Source organism: Clupea harengus, chromosome 9 (genome assembly GCF_900700415.2).
Source record: "Clupea harengus chromosome 9, Ch_v2.0.2, whole genome shotgun sequence".
Classification (NCBI taxonomy): Eukaryota; Metazoa; Chordata; class Actinopteri; order Clupeiformes; family Clupeidae; genus Clupea; species Clupea harengus.
Window position 1 is genome coordinate 28,018,135 of NC_045160.1, and position 19,668 is coordinate 28,037,802.

The 19,668-nt window shown below is 41.6% G+C and overlaps 1 protein-coding gene across 1 annotated transcript; it reads right to left on the reverse strand.

Moving 5' to 3' along the window:
• Positions 1 to 2,308: 2,308 nt before the first annotated feature.
• On the reverse strand, positions 2,309 to 13,209 carry LOC105890303 (E3 ubiquitin-protein ligase RNF213-like). Its single transcript, XM_031572928.1, has 9 exons — positions 13,072 to 13,209; positions 9,048 to 9,290; positions 8,820 to 8,958; positions 4,721 to 4,877; positions 3,783 to 3,981; positions 3,624 to 3,695; positions 3,324 to 3,521; positions 2,833 to 2,922; positions 2,309 to 2,575 (listed from the first exon to the last, which is right to left on the reverse strand). Exons 1-9 carry the CDS (start codon positions 13,207 to 13,209, stop codon positions 2,309 to 2,311), a joined length of 1,503 nt encoding a protein of 500 aa, XP_031428788.1.
• Positions 13,210 to 19,668: the final 6,459 nt, after the last annotated feature.

Sequence of the window (19,668 nt, forward strand, 5' to 3'; positions counted from 1 at the left end):
GTGTGTGTGTGTGTGTGTACGCAGTACGCAGTACTAGTACTAGTGAGGTCTGTATGAGAGGTCAGTGGAGGTTGTGTGTAGTGTTCTCAGAGTGATGTCACTCATGTTAACTCAACACTCTTCCCACATGATGACAGAGGTGTCTTCAGTATTGCCATTTGATGACTGAGCGGTGATGTTCAAGGCTGCGCTATGCATGGTGGCCTCATCCTCTCGCACTTATCATTTAGCGCCATCTGGTGGTCACATTTGAGAACTGCACCTGTATGTCTCCATCTGGTGTCCATGAGTAGTATGACATGCAATGTTGGCTAGTAGGCCACAGCCCATATAAGAGGTCAGAGCAGCAGCAGACAGCAGACTTTCACAGACTGACTCTGCTGACTGGCATCTGCAGTCAGAGATCAGGTGTGTGTGTGTGTGTGTGTGTGTGCGTGTGTGTGTGTGTGTGTGTGTGTGCGTGGCATCTGCAGTCAGAGATTACAGTCATTCCCACACTTGTCTCAATACAATGTGCACTTTTCCAAAACTCTTCACAAACACATGCTTCAGCACATCAATTCACCTGTTGTGCAAAATACACTACAACCACTAAAACATATATTGTATGTGAGGTGATCTCCCTAACTGTGCTGTTAGACATCTGAGCTGAGAGTGTTTGTGGTGCTCTCATAAGATGCCATGCTTTGTTACCCTTAGTCCTTTCTCTCAGCTAGAGAGCAACACCAGTGATCTGGCCACGGAGCCACTCTCTCAAGTCCATCATTCTGACTGTCCTGCATCGACCTCATCTTACCACTAGGGGTGTGCAAGGATTACCAAATATACAGATAACTATTCACAGCATAACTATTCAAATATACAGATAACCATTCACAGCATAACTATTCAAATATCATCCTTATTGGGTTATTATGTACATGCTGACTTCTGGGAAGTTATTGGAAAATAAAAAGTTACATGGGGAACTTCAAATAATGCCATTGTTCATGTGTGGAGTGAGATGGCATTGTAGTATGCACACTCAATAGTGTGGTATTCATGTGTGGAGTGAGATGGCACTGTAGTATGCACACTCAACACTATTAATTGATGGTGGAGTGAGATGGCACTGTAGTATGCACACTCAATAGTGTGGTATTCATGTGTGGAGTGAGATGTCACTGTAGTACACTCAAAATAAAGGGTTTTACTGCTTACTGCATTTTTCGGACCATATTTTAATGTAGCCTTACATTCACACCCCGTCAATAGCTGATTGTATTTTTGAATATCGAAGATGGTTTGTATGCACACTCCTACATACCACATAAACATGTATTTATGAATCTGATGTTCACTATAAGACTTGATTATTCCAGTGGTACATGAACAACTAGGCTGGATGCTTTATGGAATCTGCTGTTTACTATAAGACTTGATTATTCCAGTGGTACAGGACCAACTAGGCTAGATGCTTTATGGTTGTGTAGGTTAATGCTTGTGAAGAATGAATGAAGGATACAAATACATTAATCAGTTTATTAGTCATGGCAGTATAACAGATCAATACTGATTCACCCAATCAAATCAAAGCCACTATCTTGATTAATGAAAAGTATTCTATCCACGCAAAGGTTCCTCTCTTTGGTGTCGGATACCTGGACTTCCAGTGATTATATTTCATGCAAAAGTGAGAAAAAGAACAAAAGGTGGAACCCGGAATAGAAAACAAACTTGAGCACAGAACACTGAGCACAATATGTAAGACCATATCTACTTCAATGCATCACTCTATTGCATCCAGGTTGCTTAACCTTCAACACACATCTGGTTTTCACATCAAATTTATATCATTATCGTGGAAGATCACACATACTGCATGATGTAAAGTAGCATTGACATTGGAAAGAAAACTATTTGAAAACCCACTTAATTGTTCACTAACAAACACTCAAATAAAAATGTCTTTCTAACAGGGTTGTCTTTCAAATCTACAGATTATATACGGTAGATAGTATAGATTTTTAATTACCAAAGTCAGAAACAAAGAAGTTAAACTGAACTGAAGAGTCTATCTGATATAGCATTCAGTATTAATGGATAGCTGTAATATATGCTTGTAATTTAAAAGGTTAAATGAAACAAAAAGCGAAGTAGTTATGTAATGAGGCTTGTCTGTGTAGGTATCATCCTGACAAGCTCTTCTTCATCTGAACAGCCATTTTCCAGAGAGCAATGCAGTAGTTCATGTCCATCTGCGGCAGAGACTCCACACTCTTCAATACTCTCTCGTCAATCTCACCCCTTTCAGCAAAGGCTTCACACGTTATTTGGACACTGAAATTGAAAAGGGAAAGTGCATTATAGTGAAACTGCAGTGAATAATGCACGTGTGCTGAAGAATAAACAGATCAAATAACACACACCTCCAGTCGTGCTTGATGTCATTCAAATTAATGTTCATGATGACGTAGTGCAGCTCTGTAACGAAGAGGTCCAGTTTGGTGAGGTTGGCCAGTTTGGGGGAGATTTCCTTCTTCTGCTCCTCAGAAAACGACTCATGAAAACCACCCTCGATCATGAAGAACGGATTCTGGAAAAAGACAAAAACACTAAACCTGACTTGAGTTCATAATGGCTTATTTATCGATCAATTGATTTATTTCACTCAATTCAGTTTTATCTTTTTGCGTGTCAACAAGGACATTTACTCAACACAAAATATTATTATGTGTGTTTTTTACATGGCAAGCATCCTGCACAATATTGGCATAGCCAGCTGCCCTGGCATGACCAGATTCTTAGACCAGTATTGAAAAGGACAGTTGAGGGGTCTGTGTCTGGGAGTACCTGATTCATCTCAGTGAGCAGGGAGGACTGCCTCAGAGAAAGCACCTCCCAGAGAGACTGGATGTGCTTCACCCTGCTGGTTCTCAGCACCTGTAAACCCCAAGCAATAAATTCTCTAGTCAGATACAAACCTTAAGAGAACATGTCACACATTCAAATTAGGGAAGGAGTGATGTCATAATATGACTACTACAACACAGTCAAAAAGGCCATGCTGCACAGATTCTCAGTCAGGTGTATGGCCCATGATTCCTCAGGATCATGAGCACTCAAACAAGCTAGCTGGTAAAAACTATATATACTGCATATAGTAATTATAGAAAGATGATAATAATAATGATAATGATAATGATAATAATAAATACATACGAAAATAATAACTCTTTGGAAGATTTTGGGTTTTGCATGTAAGTCTATGGTTGCTTTCTCCCACAGTGAGTGTATCTGTTGTTTATTGACATGTGAGGCACTCAATAGGTGGAGAGGTGTACCGGTAAGCTCAGGGTATGTGTTCTATCCTCGAGCCTGAGCTCTTTACTCAGGTAGTGCACAAGGTACTCCTCTGCATCAGGGAATGCCAGCTGCATAAACCCAATGGCAATTCTCAGTGTAGAGAGGGCAGCTGAGATCTCATTCAGGAACCTGAAGTCATTCAAGATGCAGTTCTGGTCATTGGTGTTCAAAGGCTCCTGAGGACAAAGGTAAGATCAGGCAAATAAGAAAAGTTAAATTGATGACATTTAAAAACGTTTTCCAAAGGGAACGTGTTCTGAGGGAGCAGTTGTCCATACCAGCTTTTCCTTCACTGTGCTGAAGAAAGCCCGAAGGGTTGTTCTGGTGTTGTCCTCAAACAAGGGAATTGTCTGAAAAATGAGACAGGATAGTCCAAAAACAGAAATAATTGTGGATATGTGCTGATGACGCGCTGTGAACTGCTCAGGCAGACTCACATTGACATTGATGATGGGTTTCTCTGTGAAGAACCGGTCGACTATCTGCCTCTCCAGGCTCTTAAAGTTGTAGTTGGTGCTTTCTGTCCCATCCTCACACACCACATGGTCAATGTTGGACATCGCAATGGTCAAGAAGTCTTGCTCAGGGGTGCAGTCAATGACATGGGAAGGCTTGATTTCACTAGTGCTGAAGCGTCTTGTATAAAGTCAAACAGCAAAGGACATTCAGCACATAATTCAAAAGTGTTCAAAACAGGAGGAAGCTTTTCTGTTGATGAAGTGCCAGTTCGGTCGGCACACCAGTCTGAACCGACTCAGGGCCTCATTTACTAACAGAATTGCGCCCACTTCAGGCTTAATTTCTGCGCAAAATGCGGGTAAAGACATTGAACTGCATTTACAAAGGCGGCGCACTGAGAGGGTATTCATTTAAAAAAAAATATCAGAAATGTTATTTGTTTAAATTTTTATATTTGATATATCATTTAATATAGGCATATAAAAAATTGTCCCACCAGCTAGCTGTTCGCCACTCCATGTAGGGTTTAAACAGTCTTCTTTGCCTTTTCCCCTCATCGTTCAATCACACCGAGTACAGCGCTCGCCTTCTGCGTAGGAGTAACGCGTATCTATTTAGGAAAAGTACAGTACTTGTACCTGAAGTACACTAACTAAACTAAGTAAATTGTAGAGAAAGAGCAGCATATTAATTTCACCTTCCATGTTTATTTTGACGTTATAGCCTCTCGAGCGCAGTGCCATGCCAACCGAACGTCCCTGTCCACAACAAACGCATGTTCACAAAGAGTGTCCCCTTTGGTGCGGTTTGGTAAAGGCGCTGATTACGCTGTGCTCGCAAATGTAAGTAAATGAGGCCCTCAGACACATAGTCAGTGTAGACAAGTAAAGTAGAGAATAAGCCGTCAAACTCTTACCTGTTCTCTCCGGGGTTGGCGCAGTTTATACAGTCATTCTGCATTCTGACAAGATAATCTGTCAAGGTGTACATGACTGAATCTTTCCTAGGCAAGAGGTCCAGTATCCTCAAGTCTTTCTCTGTCTTGTTTTTCCACTCTATGGGAATCTTGACGTCTGGAAAAAAAATGCAATACTATGCTATGGAGGTGCTGATTGAGTCCTATTTTAAGGTATTGGCTTATGGCCTCTAGATAGAGAACAAAAGTGGCTGAGAGGCAAGAAGAGACTTAGTTCACAAATACCACAGATTCCCATCAGTCATATTTACTAATGCGTAAACAACAACAACAACAATGAGCCCTTTAAAAGCAACAGTGAATGATCCTATTGGCTCTTTTGGTTGTGCTATACATTTCACTCCCCAACACAGGGTATAACTATAGGCGGTGCAGCAGGTGCGGTTGCACTGGGGCTCGTGGGGCGTGGGGGCCGTAGCCGGACGCAGATGTATATATATATGTCTATGGACAGGCCCCCCAGTATTGCGTCTGACAGAATTCTAAGACTCATATTTTCGCTTCTCAGATACGCTTGTGTTCAAAGATGAACTGGTAATATACTATTGAAGGTGTCTGATGCTATGTATGCCCTTGAAAAGTAAAAACGTATCTCCGTCATGGTTTTTATTATTTTTGGGGAAAAATAGTAGCACTCTATAACAAAATGATATGCTTATCCTACATACACTATATACACTATTAAAAAAAACTATTAAATTAAATTAATAAGTTCTTATTTTCTTTGGTATTTTTGTCATATTCAGATTTGCAATGATGATTGCTGGGTAATACAGTTGGGAAAGTTTGACCACTTGCAAAGAAATGTGTGATCTATAATTGTAATAGTAGGTGTATTTTAACAGTGAGAAACAGAATATCAACAAAAAAATCCACAAAACTGCATTTTATAACATTTATGACTTAATTTGCATTTGATGCAGAAAATAAGTATTTGAACCCCTAGCAAAACATAGCATAGCAATAACGTTTCCTGCTGCCGTGCCCCTATTGAAGAGGTTGTTATAATTTCGGAGTCAGGTCGCCGCCGAATGCCTGTTTCATTCCTGTTTCATTCATTTTCATGTGATTTTCAGATGTGGGTAAAGTACCAAATCATGCCTTTCATCAGCACTTTAACTGTCTGTTTACTTTACCGCGAGTCAAGGCACTATCCATGTTTCTGATCGTGTTCTCTTTGACCTGTCTACTTTCCCAATACAATAGCCGAAGTAACTAATTTGACCGAAAAATCCAACACATTCTTGTTAAAATATATATACGCCTAATGGTGTGTGTTCGCGCAGCATGACTAGTAACTAGCGTGCACTAGGGCCCGTCATAATAGCGTGCACTGGGGCCCGTCGTAACTACCTTACGCCACTGCCCCAACATGATCATTTCTGCTCTCGCTAAACCCACTAGGTTTACACAGTCCCAATGTTGTGAATTTTTGTGGAAATTACTCAACACTGCGTGTCCACCAGCCATTTTTTTTCTCAGACACCCGACTTTTTAGATGAGACATGGTGATTGCTTACATTGGATTGCAGTCAAATGGCCCCAGATGGTTTTCAGAGTTTCAACATTTTCCTTGAAAACATGGACTTCATCATCTGCAAGATATTGATGAAGACCAACATATATTAAATTCTACCCTAAACCACATCAAAACCATGTCTATGCAAAAAAAGATGTCAGGTTAAACATGGAATATACATTTCTTTTTTTCAATGATTAAATACAAGGAATACTATAACAGGAAGGGTAAGTTTATGAATTCATACGATAGCATATAATAGCAATAATACAAGCATTATGAAACAACTGTTCAAGTACAATATTTCAGGAACTAATGTTATGAGATTTTGCCTTATTAACTCTTGCTGTAGAGTGTTATAGTGGAACTGTGTTTTTGAATAAAAAATGTCAACCTTTCGCCTGAATCACCGACTACCTGTAAGATATCTGGAAACTGTTTATATTGTTTTCTGTCTTATAGTCTTTTCTTTACACACTGGATATATTGGACACGTTTGGGCACGGTGGGCGTTTCACGTAAGGAAGACACACACCCATTTTCTTCTTTGGCTACATAGGATACAACAAAATATGTAACTGAATGGCAATGTTGGCAATGTAGTTTGCACAACTTGCTCTGTGCAGCACAGAAGTGAATAAAATAATCCAACTTCATGCATCGGGCCTTCGGTGCTAATCTTAAAAAAGTGAGACACAAAAGTTATTTTGCTTTTGGATTCTGTGTAAAATATTACTTGGTAGAACCAAGTTGGAGATAAAATGCAGGCTACTAGCTTTTAGTTTAAAAGGCCAGTGTTGTGGTGATGCTAGTGGCATTGGTTATTGGTTTGTGATAGAGATAATTTGCAAACACTTTTAATTACTTAAGAATGTATGAATCATGTGCTTATGAAATGGCTTTTCTGTGTGCGTGTGTGTAACTTAGAATATTAGGTGTCACTTAGTCTGCATTTGTACAAGAGCATGTTTAGACCAGAAGTGATAATAAGGGACGAACTGTGCTTCTTCCGACCTTGCAAAACTTCCATCCTTGCCTCGGACGTGAGAAATCCACCACGTGGTTATCTCTGCTGAACGCTCAACTTCTGTCTATATAAACCTTGTGCGATGTGTTTATCATTGCATCACTTTCAGCCTTGTGCTGGGAGTGAGCCCGATTGCAATTGTTGTTTGTCTAATAAATATACTTATATGCAGCTCCAGTCCTGAGGTAACTAGGGTGAATTTTCACCTATCAGTTTGTGTGTGTGAATTCAGGAGTAGGGAAGTCAAATGGTCGGCATCAGCTCTGCTTGCCTAGAAGTAAAAATAAAAACATTAAAACCTCAAGTCTGCCCGACTTCAGTAATGTTGCTAATGTTGATTATATTAGCACCAACAACATTTTTCACACAACAGTTTTTCGAGGACATGTCACTCAAAGGGGCTTTAAAGGAGCTGTCTGAGGCTGCCAAAAAAGCGAGGCAGTGGTTGTGGCTGAGGCGCTCACAGACTACTTGGAGTCGTGAATTAACCTGATGCATGGGGAATCCTTTCGAGGTGCATCTTGAGGTGTATCTGTTGTTGGCTCTGGTAGTGACGTGTCCTAATCCATCATGAGTATAGAGGGGGGTGGGTTCAAACTCTGCAATTGGGTCTCTGCCTTGGTTCTTGTTTGAGGTAGAAGCATTTCTGACAACAGGGTTCTTCACAATATTTGTCATGCCAGCGCTGAACCCTGCCCCTCCAAACACATCACACCCACAAATAATTTTCCCGGTCACCTGAATTCTGATGGACTGCACCTGTCACGCTCACTATAAGAACACTGTAATGTTTATGAATTATAACATTGTCACATCAGTGACGTATGGCATGACCCCCTACAGGCATGCGCAGGTTGGGTGTTCATGCAGAGCAGAGCCCGCGAGTACGTGAACAGTACAGATGTATAATTGCCTCCTACATATCAGTAAAGTATCTTTCTTTAACACCCGGTCTGATTATTAACTCACACAACGAGAATATCATAAACACCTCACACTCCCTTCACTCCCTGTCTGGCCTCGTCGGTTAATGGACGTATCTTTCCTGCTTCTTCCATGTTCAGACAACGCTATTGTGATTTCCACATCACCGCTCCTGTTTTTCCGTGTCGTGAGTTAAGTCCAAACATATTTTGTTTCCTAGCTCCGTGCTCCAGTATATTCCTGTTTTTCTGCATATCCTAGTTTCTGTTTTTGAGTATACTTCTGAGATTTCTAGTTTTGTGATCTAGAACTCCTTTTGAGTGGTTTTTGTTTGATTTAGAACCGATCTCCTGTGTTTTGGCCTTTGCTGTTATTTAGTTCTTTTCTGAGCGTTCTCCCTGTTTTTGTTTGTGTTGACCTGTTGGTTTCCCAGTTTTTTTTCCCTTTCCCTGGCTGTTCATCCAAAAGTCCTGACGTCCCTGACAATTTGTGCAGAGGTAAAAGCATTTCTGACAACAGGTTTACCATCTTCAATCACTCTTGATTCAAAATAATGGCATGTCTCTCACCTGAAATATTCTCTTTAATGAAGGTCCCAATTTTCACATCCTCGTAGCATTGCAGATCCACATTTCGAAAGTGACGCATCATTGTGTGCTGCAGGTTCAGCACTTGAGGCAGATGTTTGATGTGCCGTATGTGGACAGACTGTTAAAAGACAGTTAAAAGGTGGTATAACTGCAATTTTTTTGCTTATTACAACAAACTAATTAAAGTTTCATGCAACTAAAACATACATTTTTCAGGATCTCTGAGAGCACAGACAGGTTTTTCCTCTCATCTTTCTGCTCAATCAGGCGGCTGAGTAGCTGAATGGTCATCCTCTGCTCGAACTTCCACATCAGGGGGAGGTTAAACACGCCTGTTGTTGGCAGGTCCTTCAGCTCAGGCACTCGGCTGTAGACTATCTGGGCTAGTGTCTCCCTGCCTCCCTTTCTGAGAATGTTATTGTGCACACTGGAGAAACGGGCCTCAAAGTCCTTCAAAAAGACAGAATAACAGTTTCATAGACCTGAGCCTCAGCAATGGAGATGTATCAAGGTTTGCACGACTCCTATGACATATTGTTCCTTCTTACCATAAACAGTGTCTGAATCTTTTGATGAATGGATGTCTCCCAGTCCAATCTCTTCTCTTCGGTTTCTGTGGTTGGGATTCTGGTGTCTGTATCTACAACATTGTCAGACATGCTGAAGTAGCCCCTCTCAGCCACGGTAACAACATGAACAGCACTTTTTCAATTTTTTTCAATCAGTATGTCAAAAAAGGACCCACACTTGAGGTTTGTCAGTAGAACTATTTTCATCATGCATATGGAGCAGAATTCTTCAAACGAAGCCACTGCAACCGCACTGAGAGGAGTCGACCTCTTTAGACTTTGGACTAACAGGTGAAGTCAGGGCAGTTATTTAAATATTTGACAACGGATTTCCTTAGACAATGCACAAAAGATGACCTTTTTTACAGAACAACATTTCTGTGGACAGTGCACTGTTAGATTCACTGTAGTCAGAGCTAAAAAGGAAATAAAGGAGAAAGCCAGATAATATGTGTTTATTAGTCTACTAACTCAGGCATATGCCCTAGTCTATCACCAACTGTAGAAATGATTATAAGCAATATTTCAGAAGAATGTTGACTTAATAAACATATGACTATATGAGCTTTGATTGATCAACTTAGTTTACATCAGGCCCAGATCTATACTGCTCAGATTGGGGGGCGGGGGGGGGGGATTAGAAATTTGGGGTGGGCACCTTTTCTCACAGTGGACTATATTACAGTGTAGAGCTGTTTTTCTAATTTTGTGTCTTGTATGTACATGTTTACAAGTTACCGACCATGTTTAAGACTGCAGGGCAATTAAAAACACAATGTTTGCTTTTAATGTAGTCCTTCATGATTTTGAGGCATGCTTTGAATAATTGTCCTGTTAAAAAACATGACATTGCATCCTGAATTTACTGATACTTATTGAAATACATCCTTCCCTTTATTCATACAATATTTCATGTGCCACTGGCTGCTAGAAAATCCTAAAACAGAAAAGATTCACATGTTGTCACCCACAGTTGTCAAGGGGTTCTTTTCATCAAATGCTTTTTGGTGATTATGGCCAAACAACACAATTTTGCATTCATCTTTTCACAGCACTTATTTCCAAGAGGACTGACTTATCTAACATTTGCTTTGCATAGGCCTACTGAGGCTCTGATTGAGGCCTACAGAGATGAAAATTAACGAATAGTTTGATCATGCTACAAAATTGTGACAGCAGTGGCTTTAGGGTGATCAACTAACTGTAATTATAGAGGGTAAACGATTCCAGGTGCAAACTAGCTAGAGACAAACTTATTTAAATCAGGATGTTGGCTGTGTCATTGGAGAAGGCAAATAGAAACAAAGATCTCAGGTGCAAACTAACAGAAGTTACCCACCCTCTTATAGCAGGGCTTTTGGATTCTGATTACATATATTTTCTTCGTTTTAGCCTACTCCTATCGAGTGTGCAATAACTACAGTGCTCTCTGTCTGTCGCTTGAAAGGCGATATGTCTGAATAATTTTGAGTCTCTTTCCGTTTGAACAATACGTTCTTGTAGAGAATATCTGTTCTCGCTGTCTCCACTGGTTTCTCAGACGTCTCCATGCAATTACTAGCTGTAACTATAGACGTTCTCAATCACGCAATTTAATACATGCCCATGGTTCGTTAAATACCACTCGCAAATATTACTTGGAAATCACTTTCACGTTTGATTTTCATGCTCTGTCACTAGTTTGGACATTTTTTGGCCTCTAGAGACCGTCAAGGACTATCTGCCTGGTTTTGTATCTCCATGTGCTTTGTGTTTAGTTGTCCATGTGCTTTAGCCCCGACCTTTCACCTGTTGTGTTTTGTTCCTGCCTTTGTTTATTTCCCGCCATTTTCCGTAGTTACCTCTTAACCTAACAGTCACGTGATTAATTACTCTAAGTATTTATACCTGGCCTTTTGACATTCTCGTCACTGAGTCTTCAGTCTTGAGTTTCAGTTGTTCAGCACGTCTATTGGTCTTACCTGTAAGTCTTTGTTTTTGTCTTGATGTTTTGGCCCATCTTCACACTGCCAAATTAAGGCTAATCTGTGTAGCTACAGGGAGGTGTTTACGGACAGTATGATGCGGAGTGGTGCAGCGAACTGCGAACTGTACTGTCAATCTCGTCTTTTTACCCCTTGCCTGTTTGTATCCCTGATTAAACATTTCAATGAAGTAAAACTAATAACAAACTGAAATGTGATTGTACCTGATTTGATCTCAATGATGTGTTTCAGGAATAGGTGGACAGTGATCTCAGCATCTTGAGTACTCTTTCCTAAAGCACTGGCAAGCAAGTTAATGTCTTTCTGGAGGTGATTACACAGGTACGCCCTTACATTGGTGGATGGAAACTGGATGATGCTTTTGATTTCCTAAAGAGAGAGAGAGAGAGATATATAGAAACAGAGAGAGAGTGAGAGAGAACGCGAGAGAAGACAGTTGACCCTATTGAAACTGCAGTGTAGAGTCTCAATTACAATGTCTGTGAGGCTGCCAGTGGGCTATGGCATAGTTGATTGTATTGGATATTGGAACTTTCGACCAAACAATCTTTTCTGTACTGTAACTAGAAACTGAAACTCTTTATCCCTAATAACCAAAAATACCTTTAAATGGTCCGTTGTGCCCCAGATCAAAGATGAGTGAATGAGAGCTCGGACCAGAAGCAGGGGAGCCCCAAAAAGATTGCGCTCTCCCTCCTGATCTCTCCGACTCCCAGGGTCACCGAGGTTATGGCCTTTTCCACTACCCTCTTCATTCCTTGGAGGTCACAAATAATTCAATTGGTTTTCTCACTTATTATAAAAATGTTTTGCAAATAACAAAATGTATCAGTTACAAGGTTATTATCATGAACTGAACTGAACTACATAAATATAAAAGTGAAATGAAAATGTTTACACACACAACCAAAACATAATAAAACTGACTATATTTTACTGTAGTGACAGAAACACTGGCTGTAAAAATACTCACTCAATGCTTCGAAAACCCTCCACTGCTTTGTGGTCTACACCACCAACATTTCGGCCGCAGTTTATGCATTTCTCTGTTACCACGGGTCTCCCACACTATAAACAATGATGACCAGATATTAACCTTATGGTATAAAACATGCACGAAAAAGGGAGTGAGAACTGATGTGATTTTGTTGGAAACTTACATTCCCAATTAAAACAGCCTCACCACACTGGCACCCTGTTGAGGAAAATCTCTGTTAATATTCTTTATAGAATAAAGTGTTTTTTTCTTTACATTAGGTGTAACAGAAGGTCCATTGTAAAGACAGATGCTCAATGCAAGTATACCGCACTTACGCCAAACCTTTTCCCCTGAGGTCACAACCCAATTCTTCATCTCATATGCTGAAGTCGGCATTGTCGGAAGAAATAAGTCCTAAAAAAGAATACACACAGAGGTGAGAGAGTACTCAAACTATACAATTTGTTCTCAATCATGTCTTTTTTATTCATGTATTGTTAAGTATGAACAGACAATGTTGCTCATTTAAATTCAAGAGCCCAAATCATTTTACATTTATTGCTGATGAATTACCAGTTGATTTTGAAAATAGTCACCATTACTTCAGGTTGATTTACACATTCATTACATCATATTGTCTGTGATTTTCATTCATTTGTGACTAGATTAGGCAATAGGTTAGAGGCAAGAGAAGCAACCTTGGCCTTTCCAGGACTGAAGCACAGGGTCCTCAGGAGGTCGACCTCAGGAGCTGGAGACTGGTGGACCACTAGAGCTGTGTGGAGCACAATCTGAGACAGACTGGGGCTCAGCTCTGCTAGACGACCCTCAGTCATTTTCTCACAGATTCCAACAAGTTTTCCCCATCTAACATTTGTGTTGGGCTTCACCCTCATCTGTTCAATCTAGAAAACACACACACGCACGCACGCACACGCACACGCACACGCACACGCACACGCACACGCACACACACACAATATCATAAAACATATGTGAAAAGATATTTGGAATTATAGGCTTTTATAATGTCATTCAGTCATATGACTTCATTGTTAGATTGGCCTCATTGATGACTGGCAGCACCCTTTGAGATCAACAATGGCTTCCAGACCATGTTACCATGAACACTAGCTACAAAGTGAGGAAAAAGGGTTCATTCACAGTTAAAACCCTGCGCCAGGCACAGGCTATTTTACGAGGCGTCTAGCTGGATGTTAGGCTGTCAGCTATCCACGTTCTTCTTCTTTTCGTTTCACTGAAGCATGATGGTTATATGGCAGTTTCCCATTTCTTTACACAGTCCTTTGTATTTTTGTTGAACACTGCAAGGTCTTTTGAGCTGCAAGGGTTGGGTAGTAGAGGGCAAACAAGGCAGTGCTCCATAGTATGGTCTGCTTCTCCACATTCGCAGCTGGTTGGGCCAGACTTGCAGCCCCATCTGACCAGAGCATCTTTGGATCGTCCCGTTCTCGTTCTGAGGCGGTTGAGTGTTTTCCATTGAGGCCATGGTGCTTCTGGACCAGGGGGAAGATTTTCAGTAGGGGGTATTCACATGACAGTTGGAGGAGGGTCATTCTCAAGCGTTTCCATCCAGAGTTGGATTCTGGTTTCTTCCCGGGACTTTGATAGGGGCTGGACATGGCTGAGAAAGCTTCTTCTTGACTTTAGCCGTTGGGCCGGAGAGTGACATCCATGGAGGATAGATGGCGTTCATCGCTAGTAGCTTTTGATTTCTTTCGGCTGGCATCTAATATCAGCAGGGGCAATGCCAGCGAGGAGGTGCATGTTGGTGGGTTTGGTGGGTTTCAAGCAGCCAGTGATCAGGCGGCAGGAGTTGTTCAATGCTGGGTCAAGTTTCTTGGCATGGGTTGACCTCTCCCAAGCATGACATGCATATTCCGCAGAGGAATAGCACAGGGCCAGAGCAGTAGATTTGAATGTGTGTGCTGTGGCTCCCCATTTGGAGCTGGTCAGTTTCAGTAGGATGTTGTCTCGGGAACCGACTCTGGATTATGTGTTTTTGATGTGTTCCTTAAAGGAGAGTATGATCCAGGGTTACTCCAAGGTAGACAGGGTGGGTACAGTTCTCAAGTGGTGTTCCAGACTATTTGATGTTAAGTGGTCGGTTGGTTTCACGGTTACTGATATGGAAGGAGGAGGCTTGGGTCTTTGCAGGGTTGGTATGTAGGTGGTTGTGCTCGTAATAGAGGGCTGTGGTGAGGTTTGCTTCTACTGCTTCAAACGAGTTCTCTTGAGATGTTACTAGGGTTGCAAAATTCCGGGAATATTCAAAGTTGGAAACTTTCCATGGGAATTAACAGGAATATACAGGAATTAACGAAATATACAGGAATTAATACTATTATTTATACTAACTGTATTTACCTTGTCATATGACAGACAATGGGCCTTATTCTCGAACATTTTCTTAAGTGTCTTCTTAAATATCTTCTTATGAACTTCGAAAGACCAACCTAAGATCTCTGCCGGATTCATGAACGCCTGGAAATGAAAGCAACTTGAGACTGATCAAAATCATGTCAAAGGGAATACCGGTCTGTTATGCCGTGTAGTGCATTTTAAAATACTACTCTCACAGGGCCAGTGTGGGTTTTGCCCGAATTTTACATGAGCGACTTTCAACATGTAACCATCATCTACAGCCCGTAGGCTTAGTGCATTCTGGGTAATGCAGTTCACTTAATCTGCACATAACACACGGCCCAGTAAACGCAGACCTAACTTCACCGGTGCAGAGGTGGAGGCATAGGCGGAGATCCCGCTCACATAAAGTTGTCCCCCCCAACAGTCATTGTAAATACAATTCTACCCGGACAGGTCCTCTTTTCGAGACCTAAAAAAATGTGTCGGACAGGGATTCCAAAATTGGCCGGACATTTTGCCTTGCTGGACTGCTAAAAAGGCCATAGTAGTTATTTGATAAGTTGCCCAGACGGAGCATGTTCTGGTAAATTACCATATTTGGTACCGTATTTTCCGCACTATAAGGCGCACTTAAAAGCCTTTAATTTTCTCAAAAAACTACAGTACGCCTTATAATCCGGATTAATTATGGTTGTGCTTACTGACCTCGAAGCAATTTTGTGTGGTACACGGCACTCTGTCAAAATGTTTTAGTACAACTTTGATAAACTACAAAGCCGCACCGCTTGCAGCATTACGGCTACCATAGTCAGGAGCGTCATGGAGTAATACATACTGTTCTTCACCATAATATTACGGTGTGTGTGTATAAGGACCCCAAAATGGCACCTGTCAAGAGACACGCTTACGACGCGGACTTCAAACTGAAGGCTATCAGTCACGCAGTAGAACATGGGAATAGAGCAGCTGCGAGAGAATTCAACATTAACGAATCAATGATACGGAAGTGGAAGAAGCAAGAAGATGACCTGCGCCAAGTAAAGAAGACCACACAGAGTTTCCGAGGGAACAAAGCGAGATGGCCACAGTTAGACGACAAAATTGAACAGTGGGTTATTGAACAGAGAGCAGCAGGTAGAAGCGTCTCTACAGTCTCTATTCGACTGAAGGCAACAGCGTTATCACGGGACATGAATATCAATGACTTTCGAGGCGTTCCTTCTTGGTGCTTTCGTTTAATGAAAAGACGTAATCTTTCCATCCGCACATGAACTACCGTCTCGCAGCAACTGCCAAAAGATTACCAAGAAAAGCTGGCCAATTTCCGCGCATACTGCAAAAACAAGATCACTGAAAAGAAGATCCGGCCAGAGCACATCACCAACATGGACGAGGTTCCCCTCACCTTTGATATCCCCGTGAACCGCACCATGGAGAAAACAGGGACCAGAACGGTGTCTATACGCACCACAGGGAACGAGAAGTCATCCTTCACTGTAGTTCTCGGTTGCCAGGCCAATGGCCAGAAACTTTCACCCATGGTAATTTTCAAGAGGAAGACTTTGCCAAAAGAAAAGTTTCCAGCCGGCGTCATCATCAAAGCTAACCCGGAGGGCTGGATGGACGAGGAAAAGATGAGTGAGTGGCTGTGAGAAATTTACGTCAAGAGACGGATGGCTTTTTCCACAAATCTCCGTCCCTATTGATCTGGGACTCCATGTGCGCCCATCTCACCGATGCGGTCAAAAACAAAGTGAAGCAAACTAATTCGGAGCTTGCCATCATTCCGGGTGGATTAACTAAAGAACTCCAGCCGCTAGATATTGGTGTCAACAGGGCGTTCAAAGTTAAACTGCGAGCTGCGTGGGAGCAGTGGATGACAGGAGGCGAACACACATTCACCAAGACAGGGAGACAGCGCCGGGCAACTTACGCTACTATCTGCCAATGGATCGTGGATGCCTGGGCTAAGATATCAGTCTCAACTGTGGTCCGAGCTTTCACGAAGGCCGGAATCATCACTGAACTGCCAGGTAACAGCAACGACACTGACTCTGACTCGGATAATGACGAGAGGGATCCGGGCATGCTGGATGCCGTAATCGCCCAACTGTTAAACTCGGACACTGAAGATGAAGAATTTGAGGGATTTGTGGACAAGGAATGAACTAAAGAAGTGAGTGTATTGTGTTGTATTTTACGTGTTATAACTGACTGATCAGGGGCAGGCCTGTTGAGAATCAAGCGTTCAAACAGCTTGTAGAGGTGTCATAGCAGAGAGATTGGGCGGAAGCTCTTTGCATGCGCTGGATCTTTGCCTGGTTTGAGAAGGGCAATAATCCTGGTTTTTCTCCAGATCTTTGGGATGGTTTTTGTCAGCATGCACTTATTCATCAGCTGGAGGATCCATTTCCTCATCAGAGGTCCAAAATGCTTAAACTCTTGTTATCCATTCCGATGGCCTTAACGGTTTTAAGGGGGTTGATGCCGATATTGAGCTCTTCAGGGGAGAACGGCTTAGTTAGTACCATGGTTTGGGAGTGCTTTACTCGATCTAACTTTGGTCTTGGCTGTTTAGCAGTGGATTTCCCATTGAGCAGCAGCTGGTGCGCAACTTGGTTGGCAGTGGTCGTATACTGTTGCTGAGCTGGGTTTGATGGGTTGTTGCTGATTTTTCGGATGAGGCTCCATGCTGTTCTTTGCAATATCAGTTGTCTCCAGCAGGTTTTTCCACCTCAGCTGGCGGCATTCTGAAATAGAGGTCATGAGTCTCTCACCTACTTCGGTGACTGATTCAGCAAAGGACTCATAGAGCTGTTGGTATCGCTCATACAGTTCGGTACTTGTGGCGTCAAGGCCCGGGATGTATTGAGTGCCGCAGCCTCTTGGGATGTTCTTGCGGGCTGCTTCGTGCGCAAGCTTGGTGAACTTGTCATAATTCCTGGGGTCTGCTGGGAGATGGGCAATCTTCCTTTCAAGATCTTCTTGGAAGCAAGGCCAGCTCGCTTTTCCAAAGTTGAATCTTCTTCGGAATGGAACTGTGGCTGGGGTTATTGCAGCGTTGACTGTGATGCCGATGGGACGGTGTTGGGCCTTGGCAGTGGCTCCATGACTAGCTTTTTGCTTAATCCAGCGATCTTGTGGCTGACAAACGCAGTATCAGGGTTGTAGCCTGTAGCTTGTAGCCTGTAGCTCTCATCGTTCCTTGATGTTGATTCGGCGATTGTGCCATAGATGGTCAGTGCTGGCCTTGGAGGCGGGCATTGGCCTTTCTTCCTGCTCTGGATTTGGAGGGCTGCTTTCATTTGTTGAGCTTCTGGACATCATTGTCTTTCACTCGGCTTCAGTGTATTCGGTAGAATTCGCAGGTTTGTTTAAACTATCTACGTTAACGCCATGGTATGAAAAACAGTCTTAAAACACAATCAACAAAACTATGGAGAGTTTTGTTCTTCTCTAGTTTGCCTATCTGGTACAATGAATGAAAGGTGAAATCATTTGAAACAGGTCTTACCAGTGAGCCTTCACTGCCTGGAAACTTTCTGTTCTGTGTGGCCTGTTTGACAGCTGCTAGTGCCATGCACACAGAGAAGCCCTTTGAGCTCCTGTCAACATCCTGCATAGAACACAACAGACATGTCCCAGATAAGATCATTGGATTCATCCAAAATTTTCATTCAGGTGTGGTTATGGTGATTTAAGAGCTTGTAGGAGCATTTCAGAAATAATAAATAAACTTGTTTTCACATTAATCTTTCAAAATATTAAGTCAGGTGTGGTTGTGGCGATGTGTGATGTTATATGATTATAAACAGGTCTTAGCAGAAATTTAAAAAGCTGTTATGACAAATTCAAATGACTTAATAACCATTAACAGTAATTATCACTAACAAACATGAAAAAAGGAAAGGAAGTGTCTCAACCTCAACAACTCCAGTGCAAAATAGCCCAATACAGCACCTGTGTAATTTGCTGAGATGGATCTTCTAACACTCCCATTGAGTCAAGCATGATGCGTTCATACGCGTCCCCATACACATGAAACGGATCCATCTGTTTAACTGATGAGTCCTGATGACAAGAGCAAAGTTTGTACATTGCAAAACTATCCACTATCAAAATGAAAATGTTTAGAAAACTCAAATTACAACAAGGCAACATGATGCAATTTTTTTGTTTTGTCAGCTTTTACGGACTATGATGTTGACTTCACTAAGGTTTACCAGTTTAGATGGGCTTACAGCACCTGGTATTCCCAGGAAGTCTCCCATCCAAATAGTAACATTGCTAAGGTGATGAGATCGGGCGAGATCGTGCTCAGTGTGGTATTTTGTGTACATTTTTTTCATAATCAATTTTGAAGTAAATATTTACATGTATTTCTTTGTGTATTCTTGCATATCTCAGTAGATATCTTGTTGGCTAATATAATTAAAGAGTAGTATTACATGTATTTATTAATAATAACCTTAGCTAATAAACTATGAGTAAATAAACAAATAGCAATTAAAATGATTCATAGTGTATATAAACAGGTAAGACAATGATGTCAACTAGGTCTGTGCAAGGACTCATGCCAGTTAACCTGGCTATCAACTATTTTAGCCATCCCTAGTTTAGGGAACCATCTTAACAGTTGGCAGCTGCTAGTGTGTGATGAACTCTTATTAATGTCCTTGAGTATGAACTCGTTAATATGAAGCTGCACAGGCACCCTTACAATTTTATAAGTTAAATCAAGGAGACTATAACATCAGTTTTACAACTAACTATCATTTCATGCAAATGGGACTCTTCCATTTAGACCATTTAAGGTTATTAAAACGTTTCCTTACCTAGCTAGGTAGTTAGCAAGCATAGTAATCAGACAACTATAGCAACCAGGAAAAACAACGTTAGCTGCAACG

Bases quoted from the DNA above. Each gene is read 5' to 3' on its own strand.
- LOC105890303 (XM_031572928.1), bottom strand. From the start codon at position 13,209: ATGACTGAGGGTCGTCTAGCAGAGCTGAGCCCCAGTCTGTCTCAGATT. The intron at 9,291-13,071 runs GTTGCTTCTCTT...GTCTTTTTGAAG, and splicing joins TCAGTCCTGGAAAGGCCAAG to GACTTTGAGGCCCGTTTCTC. The intron at 3,696-3,782 runs GTGAGTCTGCCT...CTCATTTTTCAG, and splicing joins AACCCATCATCAATGTCAAT to ACAATTCCCTTGTTTGAGGA.